The sequence below is a fragment of the Tachyglossus aculeatus genome, chromosome 25 (assembly GCF_015852505.1).
Source record: "Tachyglossus aculeatus isolate mTacAcu1 chromosome 25, mTacAcu1.pri, whole genome shotgun sequence".
NCBI lineage: Eukaryota > Metazoa > Chordata > Mammalia > Monotremata > Tachyglossidae > Tachyglossus > Tachyglossus aculeatus.
The window spans coordinates 25,308,752-25,327,543 of record NC_052090.1 but is presented as its reverse complement, the minus strand read 5'-3'; the positions used below and the strand labels follow the sequence as shown (position 1 = coordinate 25,327,543).

General features: G+C 54.4%; 1 protein-coding gene across 2 annotated transcripts; it reads left to right on the top strand.

Moving 5' to 3' along the window:
• The first annotated feature begins 4,361 nt into the window (after positions 1-4,361).
• On the top strand, positions 4,362-18,289 carry ELOC (elongin C). Of its 2 annotated transcripts, none has more exons than XM_038766612.1 (4): positions 4,362-4,429; positions 11,244-11,302; positions 14,158-14,301; positions 18,074-18,289. In XM_038766612.1, the coding sequence occupies exons 2-4, from the start codon at positions 11,299-11,301 to the stop codon at positions 18,262-18,264; spliced, it is 339 nt and encodes a 112-aa protein (XP_038622540.1). In that variant the 5' UTR covers positions 4,362-4,429; positions 11,244-11,298; the 3' UTR covers positions 18,265-18,289. The 2 variants fall into 2 exon arrangements, with proteins under 2 accessions (XP_038622540.1, XP_038622539.1); XM_038766611.1 differs by having other exon boundaries at positions 4,399-4,440.
• The last annotated feature ends 503 nt before the right edge of the window (positions 18,290-18,792 follow it).

Here is an 18,792-nt window from a genome sequence, read left to right as displayed (position 1 = left end):
CAGTAAGCACTCAATAAATACAATTGACTAAGTGCTTGGGAGATCATTCATTCATTCAGTTGTATTTATTTGGGATATGTAGATGCAATTCTTGTTTTTCTGATGGCATTGACACCTGTCTACTTGTTTTGTTTTGTTGTCCCTCTCGCCCTTCTAGGCTGTGAGCCCACTGTTGGGTAGGGACCGTCTCTATCTGTTGCCGATTTGTACTTCCCAAGCGCTTAGTACAGTGCTCTGCACACAGTAAGCGCTCAATAAATACGTATGTATGAATGAATGAATGACTCCAAATCCCAGGCTCTTTCCACTGAGCCACGTTCCTTCTCTAATCAGAGACAATTTCTGCCCCGACTGGGCTCACGGTCTTGAAGGGGGGAGACAGACAGCGAAACAAGTAAGCAGGCATCAGTAGAAATAAATAGAATTATAGAGCCCGTTGTCGGGTAGGGATTGTCCCCATTTGTTGCCGAATTGTACTTTCCAAGCGCTTAGTCCAGTGCTCTGCACACAGTAAGCGCTCGATAAATACGATTGAATGAATGAATATACACACCAAAACAAGTAAACAAGTATTACTGTAAATAGAACTGTAGATACATATAGGTGCTGTGGGGAGGGGAAGGGTAGAGTAGAGGGAGGGAGTGGAGGTGATAATAATAATAATAATAATAATGGCATTTATTAAGTGCTTACTATGTGCAAAGCACTGTTCTAAGTGCCGGGGAGGTTATAAGGTGATCAGGTTGTCCCTTGGGGGGCTCCCAGTCTTCATCCCCATTTTCCAGATGAGGGAACTGAGGCCCAGAGAAGTGAAGTGACTCGCCCAAAGTCACCCAGCTGACAAGTGACGGAGCCGGGATTTGAACCCATGACCTCTGACTCCAAAGCCCGGGCTCTTTCCACTGAGCCACGCTGCTTCTCTGCTGGGGAGGGGAGAAGGAGGAGCGGAGGAAAAGGGGGCTGAGTGTGGGAAGGCCTCCTGGAGGAGGTGAGCGCTCAGTAGGGATTTGAAGGGAGGAAGAGAGCCGGCTTGGCGGATGTGAGGAGGGAGGGAATTCCGGGCCGGGGAGTCAATCAATCAATCAATCAATCGTATTTATTGAGCGCTTACTGTGTGCAGAGCACTGTACTAAGCGCTTGGGAAGTACAAATTGGCAACACATAGAGACAGTCCCTACCCAACAGTGGGCTCACAGTCTAAAAGGGGGAGACAGAGAACAGAACCAAACATACCAACAAAATAAAATAAATAGGATAGAAATGTACAAGTAAAATAAATAAATAAATAAATAGAGTAATAAATATGTACAACCATATATACATATATACAGGTGCTGTGGGGAAGGGAAGGAGGTAAGATGGGGGGATGGAGAGGGGGACGAGGGGGAGAGGAGGGAAGGGGCTGAGTGTGGGAAGGCCTCCTGGAGGAGGTGAGCTCTCAGCAGGGCCTTGAAGGGAGGAAGAGAGCGAGCTTGGCGGGTGGGCAGAGGGATTGGGGGCATTCCGGGCCCGGGGGAGGACGTGGGCCGGGGGTCGATGGCGGGACGGGCGAGAGCGAGGTACGGTGAGGAGATTAGCGGTGGAGGAGTGGAGGGTGCGGGCTGCGATGGAGAAGGACAGAAGGGAGGTGAGGTAGGAGGGGGCCAGGGGATGGATGGACAGCCTGGAAGCCCAGGGTGAGGAGTTTCTGCCTGATGCGCAGATTGATTGGTAGCCACTGGAGATTTTTGAGGACGGCGGGAGGAGTCGACGGCGGGAAAGGGGAGAACGAGGCCCGGTGAGGAGATTAGCGGCGGAGGAGCGGAGGGTGCGGCCTAGGCTGGAGAAGGACAGAAGGGAGGTGAGGTGGGAGGGGGCGAGGTGATGGACGCCCTTGAAGCCCAGGGTGAGGAGTTTTTGCTTGATACGTAGGTCAACAGGCACCCACTGGGGATTTTTGAGGAGGGGAGTGACAGGCCCAGAGCATTTCTGCACAAAGACGATCCGGGCAGCGGTGTGAAGCGGGGAGAGACAGGAGGATGGGAGATCAGAGAGGAGGCGGATGCAGTCAGCCAGTCGGGAGAGGATGAGAGATCGAACCGGCAAGGGAGCGGTTTGGATGGAGAGGAAAGGGCGCATCTTGGCGATGTTGGGGAGGTGAGACCGCCACGTGTCTGCTGTTTGACCTTGAGCAAGCAATCAATCAATCAATCGTATTTATTGAGCGCTTCCTGTGTGCAGAGCACTGGACTAAGCGCTTGGGAAGCACAAGTTGGCAACACATAGAGACGGTCCCTACCCAACAGCGGGCTCACAGTCTAGAAGGGGGAGACCGAGAACAGAACCAAACATATTAACAAAATAAAATAAATAGGATAGATATGTACAAGTAAAAAAAAATAGAGTAATAAATACGTACAAACTTCTATACATATATACAGGTGCTGTGGGGAAGGGAAGGAGGAAGTTGGGGGGGACTCATCGGGACTCATTACTGCACGCAGTAAGCGCTCAATAAATATGATTGATGATGAGGAGGAGGAGGAAGGCAGGGGGGATGGAGAGGGGGAGGAGGGGGCAAGTCGCTTCACATCTCTGGGCCTCAGTGACCTCATCTGTAAACTGGGGACTGGCAGCAGAGTGAAGCATAGATGGAAGCGGGGAGAGACAGGAGGATGGGAGATCAGAGAGGCGGCTGATACACTGTACTAAGTGCTTCTGCGTTGCCCTGACTTGCATCTTTTATTCATCCACTAGGTACCAGATACCAATCAATCAATCAATTGTATTTTTTAATGGCATTTATTAAGCGCTTACTATGTGCAAAGCACTGTTCTAAGCGCTGAGCGCTTACTGTGTGCAGAGCACTGTACTAAGCGCTTGGGAAGTCCAAGTTGGCAACATACAGAGACGGTCCCTACCCAACAGTGGGCTCACGGTCTAGAAGGGGGAGACTGAGCCACATGAATGAATAAATGCCATGGACTGACTGACAGGCTGACAATGTGAGACGTAGCGTGGCTCAGTGACAAGAGCCCGGGCTTGGGAGTCAGAGGTCATGGGTTCTAATCCCGCCTCTGTCACTTGTCAGCTGGATGACTTTGGTCAAGCCACTTCACTTCTCTGGGCCTCAGGTGCCTCATCTGTGAAATGGGGATGAAGACTGTGAGCCCCCCATGGGACAACCTGATCACCTTGTAACCCCTCCCAGCACTTAGAACAGTGCTTTGGTGCATAGTAAACGCTTAACAAAAACTATTATTATTATTATTATTATTATTATTATGTGGGCAGGAACCGTTCCTCTTTATAATTACTTCACCTACTCCAATTAGCTGTGTGACTTTGGGCAAGTCACTTCACCTCTCTGTACCTCAGTTCCCTCGTCTGTAAAATGGGGATGAAGCCTGTGAGCCCCCTGTGGCTCAACCTGATCACCTTGTAACCTCCCCAGCCCTTAGAACAGTGCTTGGCACATAGTAAGCGCTTAATAAATGCCATTATTATTATTCTCTGTACCTCAGTGACCTCATCTGTAAAACAGGGATGAAGACTGCGAGCCCCCCGTGGCTCAACCTGATCACCTTGTAACCTCCCCAGCGCTTGCAACAGTGCTTGGCACATAGTAAGCGCTTAATCATCATCATCATCAATCGTATTTATTGAGCGCTTATTGTGTGCAGAGCACTGTACTAAGCGCTTGGGAAGCACAAATTGGCAACATATAGAGACGGTCCCTACCCAACAGTGGGCTCACAGTCTAAAAATAATAAATATTTAATAATAATGAATAAATAATAATAATTAATTAATTAATTAATGCCATCATATATATGATATATATATAATTACATTGTACTTTCCTCAGCGCTTAGTCCAGTGCCCTGCACGTAGTAAGCGCTTCTTCTAGACTGTGAGCCCACTGTTGGGTAGGGACCGTCTCTATATGTTGCCAACTTGTACTTCCCAAGCGTTTAGTACAGTGCCCTGCACGTAGTAAGCGCCCAATAAATACGATTGATTGATTGATTGATTGATCGATCAGATGAATGAACGAACGAATTCCCTCGTATTAATGGGGCGCAGGCTTGGACTGAGCGCCGGGCCCGTGCGGGCGCCCCCTGCCGGAGGGGCGGCCCCGATCGATCAGATGAATGAACGAACGAATTCCCTCGTATTAATGGGGCGCAGGCTTGGACTGAGCGCCGGGCCCGTGCGGGCGCCCCCTGCCGGAGGGGCGGCCCCTAGGGCACCCCCCCTTTCCCGGCATCCCCCGCGGCCGCGCCACTTCCGGCCTCCCCCTCGGGCGGCCTCGGCGCGCTGCATGCCGGGCCGCGGAGGGGGCCGGAAGCGGCTCCTGATTGGTCGCCGGCGGGGGGCGTGACGCACTTCCGGTGGCCTCCCGGAAGTGGGGGCGTGAGGGCGAGCGGCCGGTCCTGGGAGGCGGCGGTTGGTTTGTCGGTCGGTCGTCCGTCCCTTCCCCCTCCTCCCCTTCCCCCTCCCCCCCCACCCCGGCGGCGCGGGAGCGCGCAGTCCGCGGGGGCGCGCGCGGGCCTTGGCCCCTTGGCCCCCTTGGCCACCCCGCGCGGGGGCTTCTGGGGGCTGGCCGCCCGGGAGCCAATCAGCGTCCAGCAGCCCCTCCCCCCGCCGCCTCCCCTCAGGCCCGGGCCGCCTCAGCGCTCAGTACAGCGCTCTGCGCACGCGGGGGGGCGCTCACTACGTGCCCCTTCTCCCGCTCCAGGCTGTGAGGCTGTTACGGGCAGGGAGGGTGTGTCTCTTCTGATGTCGTGGGATCCCCTCCTGAGCGCTTAGTACAGTGCTCTGCACGCAGGGAGCGCTCACTAAATACTCCTCCTCCAGGCTGTGAGGCCGTTGTGGGCGGGGAGGGTGTGTCTGTGGTGATAATGCTGTGGGATCCCGTCCCGAGCGCTTAGTACAGTGCTGTGCACGCGGGGAGCGCTCACTACGTACCCCTTCTCCTGCAGGCTGTGGGGTCGTTGTGGGCAGGGAGGGGTGTGTCCTTTCTAATGCTGTGGGATCCCCTTCCGAGCGCTTAGCACAGTGCTCTGCACACGCGGGGAGCGCTCACTACGTACCCCTTCTCCTGCAGGCTGTGAGGTCGTTGTGGGCAGGGAGGGGTGTGTCTCTTCTAATGTTGTGGGATCCCCCTCGAGCGCTTAGTACAGTGCTCTGCACACAGGGAGCGCTCACTAAGTACTCCTGCTCCAGGCTGTGAGGCCGTTGTGGGCAGGGAGGGTGTGTCTCTTCTAATGTTGTGGGATCCCCTCCTGAGCGCTTAGTACAGTGCTCTGCACACGGGGAGCGCTCATTAAATACTCCTCTTCCAGGCTGTGAGGTCGTTGTGGGCAGGGAGGGTGTGTCTGTGGTGATAATGCTGTGGGATCCCGTCCCGAGCGCCTAGCACAGTGCTCTGCACGCGGGGAGCGCTCACTACATACTCCGTCTCCTGCAGGCTGTGAGGCCGTTGTGGGCAGGGAGGGGTGTGTCTCTTCTAATGTTGTGAGATCCCCTCCCGAGCGCCTAGTACAGTGCTCTGCACACGGGGAGCGCTCACTAAGTGCTCCTCCTGCAGGCTGTGAGGTCCTTGTGGGCAGGGACTGTGTGTCCCTTCTAACGTGGGATCCTGTCCCGAGCGCTTAGTACAGTGCTCTGCACACACGGGGAGCGCTCACTAAATACTCCTGCTCCAGGCTGCGTGGTCATTGTGGGCAGGGAGGGTGTGACTCTTCTAATGTTGTGGGATCCTGTCCCGAGCGCTTAGTACAGTGCTGTGCACACGGGGAGCGCTCACTAAGTACTCCTGCTCCCGCAGGCTGTGAGGTCGTTGTGGGCAGGGAGGGGTGTGTCTCTTCTAATGTTGTGGGATCCTCTCCCGGGCGCTTAGTACAGTGCTCTGCACACACGGGGAGCGCTCACTAAGTACCCCTTCTCCTGCAGGCTGTGAGGCCGTTGTGGGCAGGGAGTGTGTGTCTCTTCTAATGTTGTGGGATCCCGTCCCGAGCGCCTAGTACAGTGCTCTGCACGCGGGGAGCGCTCACTAAGTGCTCCTTCTCCTGCAGGCTGTGAGGTCGTTGTGGGCAGGGAGGGTGTGACTCTTCTAATGTTGTGGGATCCTCTCCCGAGCGCTTAGTACAGTGCTCTGTATACACGGGGAGCGCTCACTACGTACCCCTTCTCGTGCTCCAGGCTGTGAGGTCGTTGTGGGCAGGGAGTGCGTGTGTCTCTTCTAATGTTGTGGGATCCCCTCCTGAGCGCCTAGTACAGTGCTCTGCACGCGGGGAGCGCTCACTACATACCCTTTCTCCTGCAGGCTTTGAGGCCGTTGTGGGCAGGGAGTGTGTGTGTCTGTGGGGATAATGTTGTGGGATCCTTTTCCAAGCGCCTAGTACAGTGCTCTGCACACGGGGAGCGCTCACTAAGTACTCCTGCTCTAGGCTGTTAGGTCGTTGTGGGCAGGGAGGGTGTGTCTGTGGTAATAATGTTGTGGGATCCTTTCCCGAGCGCCTAGTACAGTGCTCTGCGCGTGGGGAGCGCTCACTAAATACTCCTTCTCCCGCAGGCTGTGAGGTCGTTTTGGGCAGGGAGTGTGTGTCTCTTCTAATGTTGTGGGATCCCCTCCCGAGCCCTTAGTACAGTGCTCTGCGCACGCGGGGAGCGCTCACTACGTACCCCTTCTCCTGCAGGCTGTGGGGCCGTTGTGGGCAGGGAGGGGTGTGTCTCTTCCAATGTTGTGGGATCCCGTCCCGAGCGCTTAGTACAGTGCTCTGCATGCGGGGAGCGCTCACTACGTACCCCTTCTCCTGCAGGCTGTGAGGCCGTTGTGGGCAGGGAGTGTGTGTCTGTGGTGATAATGTTGTGGGACCTTGTCCCGAGCGCTTAGTACAGTGCTGTGCACACGGGGAGCGCTCACTAAGTACTCCTGCTCCCGCAGGCTGTGAGGTCGTTGTGGGCAGGGAGGGGTGTGTCTCTTCTAATGTTGTGGGATCCTCTCCCGGGCGCTTAGTACAGTGCTCTGCACACACGGGGAGCGCTCACTAAGTACCCCTTCTCCCGCAGGCTGTGAGGCCGTTGTGGGAAGGGAGTGTGCGTCTCTTCTAATGTTGTGGGATCCTGTTCCGAGCGCTTAGTACAGTGCTCTGCACGCGGGGAGCGCTCACTAAGTACTCCTTCTCCAGGCTGTGAGGTCGTTGTAGGCAGGGAGTGTGTGTCTGTGGTAATAATGATGTGGGATCCTGTCCCGAGCGCTTAGCACAGTGCTCTGCACACACGGGGAGCGCTCACTACATACCCCTTCTCCTGCAGGCTGTGAGGCCGTTGTGGGCAGGGAGTGTGTGTGTCTCCTCTAATGTTGTGGGATCCTCTCCCGAGCGCTTAGTACAGTGCTCTGCACGCGGGGAGCGCTCACTAAGTACTCCTTCTCCAGGCTGTGAGGTCGTTGTGAGCAGGGAGTGTGTGTCTGTGGTGATACTGTTGTGGGACCTTGTCCCGAGCGCTTAGTACAGTGCTGTGCACACGGGGAGCGCTCACTAAGTACCCCTGCTTCTCCAGGCTGTGAGGTCGTTGTGGGCAGGGAGGGTGTGTCTCTTCTAATGTTGTGGGATCCTCTCCCGAGCGCTTAGTACAGTGCTCTGCACACAGGGAGCGCTCACTAAGTACTCCTGCTCCAGGCTGTGAGGTCGTTGTGGGCAGGGAGGGTGTGTCTGTGGTGATAATGTTGTGGGGTCCTGTCCCGAGCGCTTAGTACAGTGCTCTGCACACACGGGGAGCGCTCACTAAATACCCCTTCTGCAGGCTGTGAGGTCGTTGTGGGCAAGGAGTGTGTGTCTGGTGATAATATTGTGGGATCCTTTTCCAAGCGCCTACTACAGTGCTCTGCACACGGGGAGCGCTCACTAAGTACTCCTGCTCCAGCCTGTGAGGTCGTTGTGGGCAGGGAGGGGTGTGTCTCTTCTAAAGTGGGATCCTGTCCTGAGCGCTTAGTACAGTGCTGTGCACGCAGGGAGCGCTCACTAAGTACTTCTCCTGCAGGCTGTGAGGTCATTGTGGGCAGGGAGTATGTGTCTGTGGTGATAATGCTGTGGGATCCTTTTCCAAGCGCTTAGTACAGTGCTCTGCGCACGCGGGGAGCGCTCACTACATACTCCTTCTCCTGTAGGCTGTGAGGTCGTTGTGGCAGGGAGGGGTGTGTCTCTTCTAATGTCGTGGGATCCTGTCCCGAGCGCTTAGTACAGTGCTCTGCACACACGGGGAGCGCTCACTACATACCCCTTCTCCTGCAGGCTGTGAGGCCGTTGTGGGCAGGGAGTGTGTGTGTCTCCTCTAATGTTGTGGGATCCCCTCCCGAGCGCTTAGTACAGTGCTCTGCACGCGGGGAGCGCTCACTAAGTACTCCTTCTCCAGGCTGTGAGGTCACTGTGAGCAGGGAGTGTCTGTGGTGATAATGTTGTGGGATCTTGTCCCGAGCGCTTAGTACAGTGCTGTGCACACGGGGAGCGCTCACTAAGTACTCCTGCTCCTGCAGGCTGTGAGGTCGTTGTGGGCAGGGAGGGTGCGTCTCTTCTAATGTTGTGGGAACCTGTCCCGAGCGCTTAGTACAGTGCTCTGCACACACGGGGAGCGCTCACTACATACCCCTTCTCCCGCAGGCTGTGAGGTCGTTGTGGGCAGGGAGTGTGCGTGTCTGTGGTGATAATGTTGTGGGATCCTGTCCCGAGCGCCTAGCACAGTGCTGTGCACTCAGGGAGCGCTCACTAAATACTCCTCCTCCTCCAGGCCGTGAGGTCGTTGTGGGCAGGGAGGGTGTCTCTTCTAATGTGGGATCCTGTCCTGAGCGCTTAGTACAGTGCTGTGAACACAGGGAGCGCTCACTAAATACTCCCTTCTCCAGCAGGCTGTGAGGTCGTTTTGGGCAGGGAGTGTGTGTGTCTCTTCTAATGTTGTGGGATCCCCTCTCGAGCGCTTAGTACAGTCTTCTGCACGCAGGGAGCGCTCACTAAGTACTCCTTCTCCTGCAGGCTGTGAGGTCGTTGTGGGCAGGGAGGGTGTGTCTCTTCTAATGTTGTGGGATCCCGTCCCGAGCACTTAGCACAGTGCTGTGCACGCGGGGAGCGCTCACTACATACCCCTTCTCCTGCAGGCTGTGAGGCCGTTGTGGGCAGGGAGGGTGTGTGCCTCTTCTAATGTTGTGGGATCCTGTCCCGAGCGCTTAGTACAGTGCTCTGCACACAGGGAGCGCTCAGTAAATACTCCCCCTCCAGGCTGTAAGAAGGGAGTGTGTCTGTTATAATAACAATGGCATTTATTAAGCGCTTACTATGTGCCAAGCACTGTTCTAAGCGCTGGGGAGGTTACAAGGTTGTCCCACGTGGAGCTCCCAGTCTTCATCCCCATTTTCCAGATGAGGGAACTGAGGCCCGGAGAAGTGAAGTGACTCGCCCAAAGTCCCCCAGCTGACAGTTGGCCGAGCCGGGATTCGAACCCATGACCCCTGGCTCCAAAGCCCGGGCTCTCTCCCCTGAGCCACGCTGCTTCCTCGTTGTGGGCAGGGAGTGTGTGTCTGTGATAATGTTGTGGGATCCTGGCCCGAGCGCTTAGCGCAGTGCTCTGCACACAGGGAGCGCTCACTAAATACTCCCCTTCCAAGCTGTGAGGTCGCTGGGAGCAAGGAGTGTGTCTGTTATAATAATAATGGCATTTATTAAGCGCTTACTATGTGCCAAGCACTGTTCTAAGCACTGGGGAGGTTACAGGGTGATCAGGTTGTCCCCCGGGGGGCTCCCAGTCTTCATCCCCATTTTCCAGATGAGGGAACTGAGGCCCAGAGAAGTGAAGCGACTTGCCCAAAGTCACCCGGCTGACAGTTGGCGGAGCCGGGATTCGAACCCATGACCTCCGACTCCAAAGCCCGGGCTCCTTCCACTGAGCCACGCTGCTTCTTCGCCCGCTGACTCGGTGCCCCTTGGAAGAAGAAGAGTAGTAATGGCATTCGTTAAGCGCTTACTACGTGCCGGGCACTGTACTAAGCGCCGGGGTGGGTACCAGCAAATCATCATCATCAATCGTACTTATTGAGCGCTTACTATGTGCAGAGCGCTGTACTAAGCACTTGGGAAGTACAGATTGGCAACAGGTGAGGCTCCCAGTCTCCATCCCGGTTTTCCAGATGAGGAAACTGAGGCCCGGGGAAGTGAAGCGACTCGCCCAAGGTCACACAGCAGACAAGTGGCGGAGCCAGGATTTGAACCCAGAACCTCGGACTCTCCCAGGACTGGGCTCTGCCCGCTTGGCCGTGCCGCTTCCCGGCCCAGACCGAAGCAGCGCCGCCTCCTGAACAACGCCGCGGGCTGGGAGTCCCGGGAGCTGGGTTCGAATTCCGGCTGCGCCATTCATTCAGCCGTATTTATTGAGCGCTTACTGTGTGCAGGGCACTGTACTGAGCGCTTGGGAAGTCCAAGTTGGCAACATAGAGGGACGGTCCCTACCCGACAGCGGGCTCACGGTCTGCTGCGGGACCTTCAACGTGACGCTTCATTCGTTCAGCCGTATTTATTGAGCGCTTACCGTGTGCAGAGCGCTTTTAGACCGTCTCTATATGTTGCCAATTTGTCCTTCCCAAGCGCTTAGTACAGTGCTCTGCACACAGTAAGCGCTCAATAAATACGACGGATGATGATGATGATGATGGTGCAGAGCACTGGACTAGTAGCCGCGCGGTGCCCGTGCTCGGGGGACACTGACGGTCCTGGATTTGTCCGTCCGTCCGTCCGCACGCCGGCCCCCCGAGTCAGCCGCGTGACCTTGGGCGAGCCGCTTCCCTTCTCTGGGCCTCAGTTTCCTCATCTGTCAAATGGGGATGAAGACTGTGAGCCGCCCCGTGGGACAACCGATCACCTTGTAAAGCGCTCAGAGCGGTGCCTGGCACATAGTAAGCGCTTAATAAATGCCGTCATTATTATTTGTCCCCCCCTTGGGGTCTGCAGGTTCGGAGGAGGAGGGGGTGGGAAGAAATCTATTTATTTTATTTTGTTAGTACGTTTGGTTTTGTTCTCCGTCCCCCCCTTTTAGACGGTGAGCCCGCTGTCGGGTAGGGACCGTCTCTCGATGTTGCCAATTTGTACTTCCCAAGCGCTTAGTACAGTGCCCTGCACATAGTAAGCGCTCAATAAATACGATTTGATGATGATGATGATGATGATGAAGAGGCGCGGGTCCTGTCCCACATCTCCCTGTCGGCGTCTTTGCAGGATCGCGTGGGGCCGAGATTCCCGGGGAGACGAAGCGGACCGCCGCTCCGGGACCATGGGTGAGTTGGGGAACGGCCGCCGGGTCGCCCGTCTCCTCCGTGCCCCGGCCTGCCCCGACCCCTCGCTTTCTCCTCTCCTCCTCTAATAATAATCATAATAATGGCATTTATTAAGCGCTTACTACGTGCCAAGCACCGCTCTAAGCGCTGGGGAGGTTACAAGGTGATCAGCTTGTCCCTCGTGGGGCTCACAGTCTTCATCCCCATTTGACAGGTGAGGTCACTGAGGCCCAGAGAATAATAATAATGGCATTTATGAAGCACTTACTAGGTGCCAAGCACCGCTCTAAGCACTGGGGAGGTTACAAGGTGATCAGCTTGTCCCTCGTAGGGCTCACAGTCTTCATCCCCATTTTACAGATGAGGTCACTGAGGCCCAGAGAATAATAATAATGGCATTTATTAAGCGCTTACTATGTGCAAAGCACTGTTCTAAGCGCTGGGGAGGTTACAGGGTGATCAGGTTGTCCCACGGGGGCTCACAGTCTTCATCCCCATTTGACAGGTGAGGTCACTGAGGCCCAGAGAAGAATAATAATGGCATTTATTAAGCGCTTACTACGTGCCAAGCACCGCTCTAAGCACTGGGGAGGTTACAAGGTGATCAGCTTGTCCCACGGGGGGCTCACAGTCTTCATCCCCATTTGACAGGTGAGGTCACTGAGGCCCAGAGAATAATAATAATGGCATTTATTAAGCACTTACTAGGTGCCAAGCACCGTTTTAAGCGCTGGGGAGGTTACAAGATGATCGGGTTGTCCCACGGGGGGCTCACAGTCTTCATCCCCATTTGACAGGTGAGGTCACTGAGGCCCAGAGAAGAATAATAATGGCATTTATTAAGCACTTACTAGGTGCCAAGCACTGTTCTAAGCGCTGGGGAAGTTACAAGGTGATCAGGTTGTCCCATGGGGGGCTCCCAGTCTTCATCCCCATTTGACAGGTAAGGTCACTGAGGCCCAGAGAATAATAATAATGGCATTTATTAAGCGCTTACTAGGTGCCAAGCACTGTTCTAAGCGCTGGGGAGGTTACAGGGTGATCAGGTTGTCCCACAGGGGCTCACAGTCTTCATCCCCATTTTCCAGATGAGGTCACTGAGGCCCAGAGAATAATAATAATGGCATTTATTAAGCGCTTACTACGTGCCAAGCACCGTTCTAAGCACTGGGGAGGTTACAAGGTGATCAGGTTGTCCCACGGGGGCTCACAGTCTTCATCCCCATTTTCCAGGTGAGGTCACTGAGGCCCAGAGAATAATAGTAATGGCATTTATTAAGCGCTTACTACGTGCTAAGCACGGTTCTAAGCACTGGGGAGGTTACAAGGTGATCAGGTTGTCCCACGGGGGGCTCACAGTCTTCATCCCCATTTGACAGATGAGGGAACTGAGGCCCAGAGAAGTGAAGTGAGTTGCCCAAAGTCACCCAGCTGACAAGTGGCGGAGCTGGGATTTGAACCCATGACCTCTGACTCCAAAGCCCGGGCTCTTTTCCACTGAGCCATGCTGCTTGATAATGATGATGATGGCGGTGGCATTTAATAATAATAATAATGGCGGCATTTATTAAGTGCTTACTATGTGCTAAGCACTGTTCTAAGCACTGAGGAGGTTACAAGGTGATGAGGTTGGCCCCCGTGGGGCTCACAGTCTTCATCCCCATTTTCCAGATGAGGTAACTGAGGCCCAGAGAAGTGAAGTGAGTTGCCCAAAGTCCCCCAGCTGACAGTTGGCGGAGCCGGGGTTTGAACCCATGGCCTCTGACTCCAAAGCCCGGGCTCTTTTCCACTGAGCCACGCTGCTTAATAATAATACTAATAATAATGGTGGCATTTATTAAGCGCTTACTATGTGCCAAGCATCGTTCTAAGCGCTGGGGAGGTTCCAAGGTGATCCTTGGGGCTCCCAGTCTTCATCCCCATTTTCCAGATGAGGTCACTGAGGCCCAGAGAAGTGGAGTGACTTGCCCAAGGTCACCCAGCAGACATGTTGCGGTGTTGGGATTCAAACCCATGACCTCTGACTCCAAAGCCCGGGCTCTTTTCCACCGAGCCACGCTGCTTCTAGTCTTCTAGACTGTGAGCCCACTGTCGGGTAGGGACCGTCTCTAGATGTTGCCAACTTGTCCTTCCCAAGCGCTTAGTCCAGTGCCCTGCACACAGTAAGCGCTCAATAAGTACGATTTATTAAATCGATTTATTTATACGATATATTAGTCTGTTAAATAAATAGGCCTTCCCAGACTGAGCCCCCTCCTTCCTCTCCCCCTCATCCCCCTCTCCATCCCCCCGTCTTACCTCCTTCCCTTCCCCACAGCACCTGTCTATATGGATCGATGTTTGTACATATTTATTACTCTATTTATTTTACTTGTACTTATCTATTCTATTTATTTTATTTCGTTAGTATGCTTTGTTTTGTTCTCCGTCTCCCCCTCCTAGACTGTGAGCCCACTGTCGGGTAGGGACCATCTCTAGATGTTGCCAACTTGTACTTCCCAAGCGCTTAGTCCAGTGCTCTGCACACAGTAAGCGCTCAATAAGTACGATTGAATGAATGAATGAATGAATGAATGAATGCTTCTGTCCTTCTCTTCCTCTCCCTTCGGCCCATCCTCCTCCTCCTCCTCCTCTTTTATCCCGGTCCTCCTCTCGTCCTGCCCTCGTTTCCCGTCATCCCCCGATGCCCGCTGGCCCCGCATCCCGTCTCCCGCCGTCCCTGGCGCGCCCGCCGCCTTCCCGAGCGTCCCGGCCCCGCTCCTACTGCGTGAGCGACCCTCCCTCGGTCCCCGGCGGCGGGGGGCTGGGGTGGACTCCCCCCACGGCCCCCCGCGTCCTCACCGCCGGCCTTCCAGATGGCGAAGAGAAGACCTACGGCGGGTGCGAGGGCCCGGACGCCATGTACGTGAAGCTCATCTCCTCCGACGGGCACGAGTTCATCGTGAAGCGGGAGCACGCCCTGACTTCGGGGACCATCAAGGCCATGCTCAGCGGCCCCGGTCAGTGTGACGGCTACTTATTCAGCGCCCACTGCGTGCAGAGCATTGCCGTTCGTTCCGCCGTATTTATTGAGCGCTTACTGTGTGCTGAGCACTGGACTAAGCGCTCAGGAAGTCCAAGTCGGCAACGTATGGAGACGGTCCCTCCCCGACAGCGGGCTCACGGTCTAGAAGTCATCATGAGCCCACTGTTGGGTAGGGACTGTCTCTAGGTGTTGCCAATTTGTACTTCCCAAGCGCTTAGTACAGTGCTCTGCACATAGTAAGCGCTCAATAAATATGATTGATTGATTGACCAAACAATAAGCGGTCGCGTTCCCCGCCCGCGACGAGACTAGAGGGGAGAGAGGGACGTCGACGCGGAGAAATAAAATGACAGGCGCGGACCTAAGTGGGAAGGGGCTGGGAGCGGGAAAGAGGGAAGGGAGCGAGTCGGGGAGGTGGAGGAGGGATGGGGAGAGGAGGAAAAGCGGGGCCTAGTCTGGGAAGGCCTCCCGGAGGAGATGGGATTGGGATATGGCCGTGAATAATAATAATAATGGCATTTATTAAGCACTTACTATGTGCAAAGCACCGTTCTAAGCGCTGAGGCGGTTACAGGGTGATCAGGTTGTCCCACAGGGGGCTCCCGGTCTTCATCCCCATTTTCCAGATGAGGGAACTGAGGTCCAGAGAGTAATAATAATCATAATGATGGCATTTATTAAGCACTTACTATGTGCAAAGCACTGTTCTAAGCACTGGGAAGAGGACCAAACAGTAACCGGTCGCATTCCCCGCCCGCGACGAGTCTAGAGGGGAGAGAGGGACGTCGACGCGGAGAAATAAAATGAGAGACCCGGACCTAAGTGGGAAGGGGCTGGGAGCGGGAAAGAGGGAAGGGAGCGAGTCGGGGAGGTGGAGGAGGGATGGGGAGAGGAGGAAAAGCGGGGCCTAGTCTGGGAAGGCCTCCCGGAGGAGATGGGACTGGGATATGGCCGTGAATAATAATAGTAATGGCATTTATTAAGCGCTTACTATGTGCAAAGCACCGTTCTAAGCGCTGAGGCGGTTACAGGGTGATCAGGTTGTCCCACGGGGGGCTCCCAGTCTTCATCCCCATTTTCCAGATGAGGGAACTGAGGTCCAGAGAGTAATAATAATAATAATGATGGCATTTATTAAGCACTTACTATGTGCAAAGCACTGTTCTAAGCACTGGGGAGAGGACCAAACAGTAACCGGTCACATTCCCCGCCCGCGACGAGTCTAGAGGGGAGAGAGGGACGTCGACGCGGAGAAATAAAATGAGAGACGCGGACCTAAGTGGGAAGGGGCTGGGAGCGGGAAAGAGGGAAGGGAGCGAGTCGGGGAGGTGGAGGAGGGATGGGGAGAGGAGGAAAAGCGGGGCCTAGTCTGGGAAGGCCTCCCGGAGGAGATGGGACTGGGATATGGCCGTGAATAATAATAATAATAATGGCATTTATTAAGCGCTCACTATGTGCAAAGCACCGTTCTAAGCGCTGGGGAGGTTACAAGGTGATCAGGTTGTCCCACGGGGGGCTCCCAGTCTTCATCCCCATTTTCCAGATGAGGGAACTGAGGTCCAGAGAGTAATAATAATAATAATGATGGCATTTATTAAGCACTTACTATGTGCAAAGCACTGTTCTAAGCGCTGGGGAGGTTACAAAGTGATCAGGTTGTCCCACGGAGGGGCTCACATTCTTCATCCCCATTTTCCAGGTGAGGGAACTGAGGTGCAGAGAATAATAATAATAATAATAATGATGGCATTTATTAAGCACTTACTATGTGCAAAGCACTGTTCTAAGCACTGGGGAGGTTACAGAGTGATTAGGTTGTCCCACGGGGGGCTCCCAGTCTTCGTCCCCATTTTCCAGATGAGGGAACTGAGATGCAGAGAATAAATAGTACATTGCTCTGCAGACAGTAAGCGCTCAATAAATACGATTGATGATGATGATGATAATAATGATGGCATTTATTAAGCGCTTGCTATGTGCAAAGCACTGTTCTAAGCGCTGGGGAGGTTACAGAGTGATCAGGTTGTCCCACGGGGGGCTCACAATCTTCATCCCCATTTTCCAGATGAGGGAACTGAGGCCCAGAGAAGTTAAGTGACTTACCCAAAGTCACCCAGCTGACAATCGGCGGAGCCGGGATTTGAGCACCGTCCGTCCGGGCCCGACCCAAGCAAATCGGGTCGGCCCCGTCCCCCATGGGACCCGCAGCCTTCAGCCCCAACCGCGCTAAGCGCTTAGTCCAGCGCTCTGCACGCAGTAAGCGCTCAATAAATACGATTGAATGAGTGAATTTTCCGGGTGAGGCAACCGAGGCCCGGAAAAGGGAAGCGACTCGCCCACCAGCCGACCCGTGGGCAGAGCCGCGGGCTCTTCCGAGCTCCCACCGTGTCGAGACGCGGAGGGGGACGCATCCGTCCTGCCATTAATCTTGGACTCGCCCCAGGCGGGCGGCGGCCGTCCCTCATCATCATCATCATCATCATCATCATCATCATCATCAATCGTATTTATTGAGTGCTCACTGGGTGCAGAGCACTGGACTAAGCGCTTGGGAAGTCCAAATTGGCAACATCTAGAGACAGTCATCATCATCATCATCAATCGTATTTATTGAGCGCTCACTGTGTGCAGAGCACTGGACTAAGCGCTTGGGAAGTCCAAATTGGCAACATCTAGAGACAGTCATCATCATCATCGTCAATCGTATTTATTGAGCGCTCACTGTGTGCAGAGCACTGGACTAAGTGCTTGGGAAGTCCAAATTGGCAACATCTAGAGACGGTCCCTACCCAACAGTGGGCTCACAGTCTTAAAGGGGGAGACAGAGAACAAAACCGAACATACTAACAAAATAAAATAAATAGAATAGATATGTACAAGTAAAATAAATAGAGTAATCAATCAATCAATCGTATTTATTGAGCGCTTACTATGTGCAGAGCACTGCGCTAAGCGCTTGGGAAGTACAAATTGGCAACACATAGAGACAGTCCCTACCCAACAGTGGGCTCACAGTCTAAAAGGGGGAGACAGAGAACAAAACCAAACATAGTAACAAAATAAATAGAATAGATATGTACAAGTAAAATAAATAGAGTAATCAATCAATCAATCGTATTTATTGAGCGCTTACTATGTGCAGAGCACTGTACTAAGCGCTTGGGAAGTACAAATTGGCAACACATAGAGACAGTCCCTACCCAACAGTGGGCTCACAGTCTAAAAGGGGGAGACAGAGAACAGAACCAAACATACCAACAAAATAAAATAAATAGAATAGATATGGACAAGTAAAATAAATAGAGTAATAAATATGCACAAACATCTATCCAGGTGCTGTGGGGAAGGGAAGGAGGTAAGATGGGGGGGATGGAGAGGGGGACGAGGGGGAGAGGAAGGAAGGGGCTGAGTGTGGGAAGGCCTCCTGGAGGAGGTGAGCTCTCAGCAGGGCCTTGAAGGGAGGAAGAGAGCGAGCTTGGTGGGTGGGCAGAGGGATTGGGGGCATTCCGGGCCCGGGGGAGGACGGGGGCCGGGGGTCGATGGCGGGACGGGCGAGAGCGAGGTACGGGGAGGAGATAAGCGGCGGAGGAGCGGAGGGTGCGGGCTGCGATGGAGAAGGAGAGAAGGGAGGGGAGGGAGGAGGGGGTGAGGGGATGGATGGACGGCCTTGAAGCCCAGGGTGAGGGGTTTCTGCCTGCTGCGCAGCTGCCTGGGCTCCGTCGACGCGGTGCTGTTCGGTCTTGCAGGGCAGTTCGCCGAGAACGAGACCAACGAGGTGAATTTCCGCGAGATCCCGTCGCACGTCCTCTCCAAGGTCTGCATGTACTTCACGTACAAGGTGCGCTACACCAACAGCTCCACGGAGATCCCCGAGTTCCCCATCGCCCCCGAAATCGCCCTGGAGCTGCTGATGGCCGCCAACTTCCTCGACTGTTAGGGAAAATAAATGATCGCCCACCGTCGAGGCGCGCGCGCGCGCGTGTGCGTCTGTCGCGCCGTGTACTTCCGAAGCGCTCAGTCCAGTGCTCCGCACACAGTAAGCGCTCCGTAAATACGATCGAGTGAGTGAATGAAAGAGTCCTAACCCATTTAGCCGCTTAGTCCGGTCAAGAATCAGTGTAATGACGCTGATAATAGTATTTGTTAAGCACTTACTCTGTGCAAAACACTGTTCTAAGCACCCCGGGGGGATACAAGAGAGAAGCAGAGAAGCAGCTGTGGCTTAGTGGAAAGATCACAGGCTTTGGAGTCAGAGGTCATGGGTTCGAATCCCAGCTCTGCCACTTGTCAGCCGTGTGGCTTTGGGCAAGTCACTTCTCTGGGCCTCAGTTCCCTCATCTGGAAAATGGGGACTAAGACTGTGAGCCCCCTGTGGGACAACCTGATCACCTTGTAACCTCCGCAGCGCTTAGAACAGTGCTTTACTCATAGTAAGCGCTTAACATATACCATCATTATTATTATT

Excerpts from the sequence above, each read along its gene's own strand:
- ELOC (XM_038766612.1), top strand. Across the intron at positions 14,302-18,073 it reads GGCCATGCTCAGCGGCCCCG|GGCAGTTCGCCGAGAACGAG; the intron begins GTCAGTGTGACG and ends TCGGTCTTGCAG.